This window comes from Triticum urartu, chromosome 7 (genome assembly GCF_003073215.2).
Source record: "Triticum urartu cultivar G1812 chromosome 7, Tu2.1, whole genome shotgun sequence".
NCBI classification, from domain to species: domain Eukaryota; kingdom Viridiplantae; phylum Streptophyta; class Magnoliopsida; order Poales; family Poaceae; genus Triticum; species Triticum urartu.
The window spans coordinates 30,416,205-30,423,951 of NC_053028.1; the positions used below are offsets into that span (position 1 = coordinate 30,416,205).

General features: G+C 43.8%; 1 protein-coding gene across 1 annotated transcript; it reads left to right on the top strand.

Moving 5' to 3' along the window:
• Positions 1-237: 237 nt before the first annotated feature.
• LOC125521919 (SPX domain-containing membrane protein OsI_21475) lies at positions 238-6,965 on the top strand. Its single transcript, XM_048686979.1, has 11 exons — positions 238-442; positions 1,765-1,837; positions 2,157-2,277; positions 3,233-3,544; positions 3,707-3,811; positions 3,931-4,388; positions 4,731-5,032; positions 5,172-5,359; positions 5,931-6,121; positions 6,256-6,389; positions 6,487-6,965. The coding sequence occupies exons 2-11, from the start codon at positions 1,785-1,787 to the stop codon at positions 6,723-6,725; spliced, it is 2,103 nt and encodes a 700-aa protein (XP_048542936.1). The 5' UTR covers positions 238-442; positions 1,765-1,784; the 3' UTR covers positions 6,726-6,965.
• The last annotated feature ends 782 nt before the right edge of the window (positions 6,966-7,747 follow it).

A 7,747-nucleotide genomic window follows, 5' to 3' on the forward strand; every position in this document is an offset into this window, starting at 1 on the left:
GCCCCGACCGTGCGGCGGGCCAGGCGCGCCCCACGTGGCCCGCCGGCGTGGCGGCATCGTGGAAAGGCGCCGCAATCCGATCCGATCAAAAGAGCTGGCGTCGGGCGGAAAGACGACGGCGAGCCCGTTTTCGCAACCTACACCGCGCACACGAGAACCAAAACCAAATAAAATCTCTCGACAAGGAGGTGAACGCGCACGCGCAGGTCGGCAGGCCCACCGCCGCTCGCCTCGCCTCGCCGCGGCGTCTGCCCCCCCTCCCCTCTCCCCTCTCCCTCGCCCACCCTCCACCGCCTACAAATACACCCGCCCGCCGCTCCCGCCTCGAGCCCCTCCCATTCCCTCGTCCTCCCCCACGTGGCCAGCCTCGGCGCCCCGCTGCGGCCGCGGCTGCTCCGATCCGATCTGCCCGCCCGCCGCCCGCCTTCGCTCGGCTCGGCAGGTAAGCGGCGCCGCCCCCTCCCACTCGCTCCCTGCCCGTGACCCCCTGCTTTCGGTTCGTCTCCCGGTGGATTGGGCCGCCGATTAGCGCCGAGAGGGCGGCGGGATTCCTCTCTGCTCCTTGCCGGGAGCTCTGCTTCGGGAGAGAGCGACTCGCCTGTGCGTTCCCGGGCGATTCTCTAGTTTGGCAGAGCCTGCTACTGCTTTTTCCGAGGGCCGCGAATTTAGGGGGATTTTCTTTGTGACGGAGAGCCGATCCTCCCCAAATCGCGGGCGGGCTGTCGATTTGGCGCGTGCTGCTAACCCGAACGATTGGTTCAGTTTCAGGCCGAATTTGTCTCGAGCAAGCAGGATCCGTTTATGCGTTTCCATGGAGGCTCTCCAGATTTCCAGGCCGAAATCCGGAGCAGCGGGCCGGTTACTTGTCTTTTCTGTGTGCCCGGCGGCGGCTTAATTAGCCAGTATCGTTTGTTTTCACTTCACTTTTGCTGTCTTCTGCTTGGATTCGTGACTAGTAGTAGTCGTAATTATTGCTCCAGCGCTGTGAAAGGTGGAGGAGCGCGTTGGTGGCAGAGTGGGGTCTGCCACTACTCCACTTTCAGTTTCGATCGAGCCTAGATTGTAAGGCCGATTTTTATAATAGCACTCTCCATGCAGCTCCTCAATAATTGTAGCCAATTGGTTGGGCAGTCTTCTTTTTTTCATCAGTTTTTTTTCTAGTTATATACGTAGTTGGCTGGGATGATAATGCTTACTGTTAACTGTCCAAATTGATGTAGAAAGATAACAAGTTGTTGATCGCTTCCTCGATTGACTGATAGAAACGTGAATTAGTAAGTGAAAATGGATGTTTGCGCCTACTTGTGTTTTTATAGCAGTTTCTGGGACTGTGACATGTTGGTCATCCTTCTGTGATTGGTTATAAATGTTTGGCCTGTGGAGAAGGACTCAAGAATCCATAGCAAGAACTGAGAGGCTATATAATTTTGCATCTACATAAGTAACTTGCCCCAATTCTTTGGTACTGCCCTGAGTTTTCAGGGGCGTACATGTTGGGGATTTCTTATTTACGCGTCCATTCCTGAGTCGCATTACGAGTTTCTCGTTTGTTCCACTTAAAATGTCCACAACTTCTCTGAACGTTCCAAGACCACCTCCTTGCTGATGTGTCTGTGCCATATGATTGCAGAAAGCACCTGGGATTTACTTAGCAGAGTGGTGCCTTAACACTTCTTGCATTTTATTGCACTTGCATCTCAGCAATTACACTAAAATCTGGCTTCTTTGGTTGTGCTACTGACGCGTCTTTATATTTCTTGGCAGATTAACATATTCAAGTCAAGATGGTTAGGTTTGGGAAAAAGTTGACGGCCGACCAAGTTCCAGAGTGGAGAGGGTATGATTCAGGGTTTTTTTTCCCACCTTGTACTGACCTGTATCATTGAGTTCTCCAAATATTCTGTCAACTGCTTCTGATGGAACTTATCTTGATTTCTTACCATGTTTATTGAACAAGAAGATAAAGAAACATTGCAATGATTGAACATTTGATTTTCTTTAGTCACGCAGCATGGTCAACCATGCTTTGTTATCTACTAGTATGAGTCTATGATACAGCATTGCAATTGAGTGCCCATCTCATTGGTGTAAAAGATTGTACACTTGGCCTTGGCTACCAATTTTTTGAAGTTGCATTGCTGATTCAATGTTTACAGTTACTATATAAACTACAAGCTGATGAAGAAGAAAGTAAAACAATATGGGCAGCAGCTCCAACAGGGAGAGAAAGACCGTCGCCGTGTTCTCAAGGATTTCTCCAAGATGCTTGATGATCAGGTAATGCTAAGAGATGGATCTCTGCCAATTCATTACTTCATTCTCCCTGATCTGAGTTTAACCTGCAGACCTTTAGCTTTCGTGTGGTGTGGACAGGGGTTGCAACCTTGTGGGGTCAAATACATGTTCACATATAAAATTTTCTTTGCCCTCTAATTTCCTCATGAGCTAACTGACCCCACAGCTTCAACGTGGCACCACTACAGTGTGTGGATATTTGACTGTAGCATCATCATGGTGACGAACTGACATGTCAAATTATCTATATACCCTTCTTAGAATAAGGGTGTCTCCCCCTCTGATCTTTTTTGAAAGCTATCTACATATGACCTCGATTACCGAAGGAACCCAATAGATGCGCACTTACAAGCTGCATGTTTGCAGGACAAAAAAAAGTTGCATGCCATAGCCACAATGTGTATGTAAATGACTCTTATAAAACTTATCCTTATCTCACATTACACTAAGCTAAGGTTTGTTATTGAAATCTTACAAGGCAAACCTTTCTTTTCGATGACTAGTTGAAGAACGATGTTCTGTGTTATCCAGAATTAGGTGCTTTCTCTCTGAATTCATGTGCTTGCACGTTTGACTTGTTACTTGTGCTAATTCATCTGGTACCTTCTTTGAACTGATATTGATCTGAGACATCTTCCTTCACTCAATGCAGAATTCTAACTAAAACACATGACCATTAACAGAGGTATTGGCAGTCAAGTTAACATAATAACTATTAGCCCTTGAATACTTACGGCATCATCTGATTACACATCTTTATGACTTTATCAAACTAAACTGTTCCCATTGTTTCATAAGAGAACATCCTTACACCCTAGTTATCTGTGGAACATCATAAAAGATGATGCAAAGGGCGGTAAAACCCCCTCCCCCCCCCCCCCCCCCCCTCTCAAACGTACACATTTAATTTACTGATGGTTTATTTCTGTTGATTCAGATAGAGACGATTGTCTTATTTCTGTTGGAGCAACAAGGAAGGCTGGCAAGCAGGATAGAAAAGCTAGGAAAGCAAAGGGCTATACTAGCAGAACAGCCAGATATATCTGCCATTGCTGAGTTACGAGAAGCTTATAGAGAAGTTGGTCTGGATCTTATCAAACTTCTCAAATTTGTTGATCTGAATGCAACTGGCATTAGGAAAATTTTGAAGAAGTTTGATAAACGCTTCAGTTACAGATTTACTGATTACTACGTGTCAAGTAGATCAAATCACCCTTATTCTCAGCTACAGCAGGTCTTCAAGCATGTGGTAATGTACTAACTACAGTTTTAAGTATCATTCAATTATTTTATTGTGCAATTCATTTGCATTTCATATATTTTAATTTTATTGAACTTATGATCTGTCTTCTAGTTCCGTTATGCTTCAAATACATCAATATTGTTACCTTAAGATCAATTCTGCAATCAGGGTGTAGGAGCTGTTGTGGGAGCCTTGTCGCGTAACCTTGCTGACCTTCAGGAGCGTCAAGGAAGTTATTTATCAATTTATGACCAACCAGCTTCTGCTCTTAAGGTTTGTTTTTTTCTTTGCTGCTCTCCTGATGCCGAAATGAGAGTATTTTTGTTCCCATCCAATAGATTTAATGCTATGCTTAAAGATATTCTCTGATCGGGTTTCTTGATCCATTGTAGGACCCAATCATTGATATGATCAATTCATCGGTGGATAAACTGACACGATCAACTAACTTTCTACGGTTTTTGGGGCAACATGCCCTAATTGCGCAAGAGGAGTCTCCTAGTACTGCAGGAGAGGAAGAAATAGAAGATCAAAAATACCATTTCGTGTCCCTTATGCTAAATTTGGTGAACACATTCCTTTACATGGTCAACACATACATCATTGTGCCAACTGCAGATGACTATTCAGTGAGCCTTGGGGCTGCTTCTACTGTTTGTGGTGTTGTTATTGGTTCAATGGCCGTTGCACAAGTATTTTCTTCAGTGTACTTCAGTGCATGGTCCAACAAGTCATATTTTAAACCACTTGTTTTCAGCAGTATTGTTCTTTTCTTGGGTAATGTCTGCTATGCAATGGCTTATGATACGAAGTCCCTGACAGTCCTTATTGTTGGCCGCCTACTCTGTGGGTAAGTACCCATGGATAAATGCATTATTACTATAGATCTATTACTGCTGAGCATTTGTTTGCTTCAGTTGTATGTTCTATCGAATTCATCCTATCGAAGTTCCTGTAGATGTATGGTAATAACAGTGTTTCTTACATAGTCTATCTGGTTGTCTGCTCTATATTATGCACGTAGGAGATATATGATGTTTGATGCAATGAAATTTCAGTAGCTACTCTATTTCCTGTGACATTTTGGTATTCTGACGCTCAGAAAAAAATCCTTCACTAAAATTCTGTGTGCCAGTTAACTTTCTTCCGAGTGCTCTTTTATGTTTAATTTAGAGTTATTATTGTGATGCAGGTTGGGTTCTGCAAGAGCTGTCAATCGCCGGTACATTAGTGATTGTGTCCCTGCAAGGATACGTATGCAAGCTTCAGCAGGATTCGTAAGCGCAAGTGCACTTGGCATGGCTTGTGGGCCAGCGCTGGCTGGTTTACTTCAGTGGAGATTTAAAATCTACATGGTTACCTTCAGTCAGTCGACTCTACCTGGTTGGTTGATGGCAGTTGCATGGCTAGTGTACTTAGTTTGGCTATGCATCTCATTCAAGGAACCAAATCGTGCCACCGAGGCAGATGATACCCAACATAATCGTGCTTCTGGTAAGTCCAATATATTGTGCTTCTGCCTTCTTTACCACTTGGAACATGCATTTAAAAGAAAATCTGTTGTATCGAGCAATATAAAGAAAATTATCTAATCCATTGCCTTGATTTAATTGGATGGTCATCATAATGGCAGGACAAAGTGTGGATATTGGGCAAGTTGAAAATGGACTTGCACAGCCATTGCTTGGAGATTCTGAAAGCAAACAAAACGAAGATGATGATGATGATGAAGAAGATGATAGTGAAGAGTCTGCACAGGATTCTCGCAAGCCTGCAACTTCGATTGGTTCAGCATACAGATTGCTCACTCCATCAGTAAAGGTATTACCATTTAAGCTAAATTATACGGTGATTGTGTCTTTTGCTTTTCTACCTGTGTTGGGGACCAAATGGTGACTTGTTGGAATTAGGTCAAATATTCTTTCAGTATCGTAGTGTCTTACTTTTAACATGATCTTGAGGTAGGTTTTGTCCTGATATATTTTCCCAAGTAACATAGGAAACGCATCACTGATCTTTAAGGAAGACTGTTGGCTTCATGGTCTAAAAGATGGCAGTAGGTGATTTTGATTAGTATGGGTTGTGTCTGGTACTTTTAGGAATGCATTGAAGAATTTTAAGTGGAGGAGTGTGAATGTTTCTCGAAACTATTCGAATCAGTAGGATTGTAAAGGCTGGTAGATTGTAAGAAAGTTTATCTGCATTTTCCCCAAGCCCTTGGTGTAGCAGTACATATGACGGTTTTGAAATTTCAACCCTACATTGTCCATGCTGTAGTGTAAATATCTCCCCAGTTATTTTATAGGCCAATTCAGCCTCATCCAAGCAAATCACGCGGTCATTATTTCTTTCACTTTTGAGCATGTTGACCTATTGTGCTTTGCTTATATAGGTTCAATTGTTAATATACTTCATGCTCAAATACGCGATGGAGATTTTACTTTCTGAATCAAGTGTTATTACCAATCACTATTTCAATTGGAACACGAGCTCAGTGGCAATATTTCTGGCAATTCTTGGGTTGACAGTGCTTCCTATTAACGCTGTTGTTGGAACATATATCAGCAACATGTTTGAGGACAGGTTTGTTTCTATTGCTTCAGAGCCCTTCACACTTTCGTGTTACTATAAGCCTATAAGCATCAATAGTTTTCTGCTGCTAGGCCGACGAAATTTCAGATATGGACAGCTTACCAAAGTTGTTGATGTTTTGACAGGCAACTCTTGATGGCTTCTCAAATTACATTGCTAGTGGGCATTATTTTCAGCTTCAAAGTCACGAGTACATACTCTGTTATCCAGTATGTTGCCTCAGCGCTCATTACATTTGTGTCTGCTGAAGTTCTTGAAGGTAACAAATATTTGAACATTCCAGTTTATAAACTCCTGTGACATATGTCCTATCTCGCACCTAGGAGAGTGCTTAAATTTCTTGCCATGAATTGCAGGTGTCAACCTTTCCCTCCTGTCGAGCGTGATGTCGTCCCGCCTATCCCGGGGCACATACAACGGCGGACTCCTATCGACGGAGGCAGGCACCCTGGCGAGGGTGGTAGCCGACTGCACCATCACCGCAGCGGGGTACCTGGGCATCGGGAGCCTCCTCAACGTCACCCTACTGCCCTCCCTGGTGATCTGTGCCGCATCAATTGCATGCACCTTCTTGACCTACAATTCCCTCTTCTAAATGGCAACGGCCGATCACCACTCTACCTGTTCTCACCATCCGTTCCAGGTTGGAAAATTCGATAGCTAGCTGCTGGCAGGCTTTGATTCTGTGGTTGCCCGAAGGGACAATTGTACATGCCGGTTGGTTCAGTCAGTGTAGCATAATCATGTACCCGATGCAGTCTCCACCCTGCAAAATTTTGATCGGTTTCGGTCTGTGATAATGAGCAAATTGATTTGTCGGCGCTGGCCAATGTAATCCGGTTTCCTGAACTTGAACTTTGGCCTGAAATGTGTTCCTTGGTGAGTGATACCTGTCGCCTCGCTGTCAGAAACCACACTGCATCTTCTGAAGAAAACAACTTCTTCTGTGGTTAACTGAAGAAACTGACACCAGGGCGTTGGCGCCAAATCAGTCTCATCATTGACCGTGCGATGTTCATTGGACGGCAACTTACCACTTCGCCTGGAGTTATAACAGACAGCAACCCTCCATCGCACATCCAACGGCTTGGAAGACTGCATCGGTCTCTGTGTCTTTATATACCCATACTCTGTTTTATACTCCCACACGTGTGGTGGGAACTAAACCCGTCCACACGCCCTATAACATACAAACTATGCCATGTCATCACATGCATGTGGAAATCTTTTTGGATTTTCTGTTTTTAAAATATTTTATCTCTTAAATGAAAAATTCGATTGAAGATCTGTTTTCACCATTAATTCCCTCACGATGAGATCTTCGAAATTAGGGGCCAGTTTTTTTGGGTGATTCTACCAGAATCGCTCCCCTCCTCAGCTTCTCCCAGAATCGTCACTCCATATGTTCTTTACAATCCTAACTAATTAGACCTTAACTAGATAGAATTGTTAAAAAAATATGAAGTGGCGATTCTGGAGAAGCTGGGGAGGAGGGCGATTCTGGAAAAATCGCCGAAAAGAACTGGCCCTAGATTTCATATCAATATATTTCGACGAAATATTTTTTTGTTAAAAGTTGCCGTGTCTATTGTACATGAATTGGCATGATGTTTATAC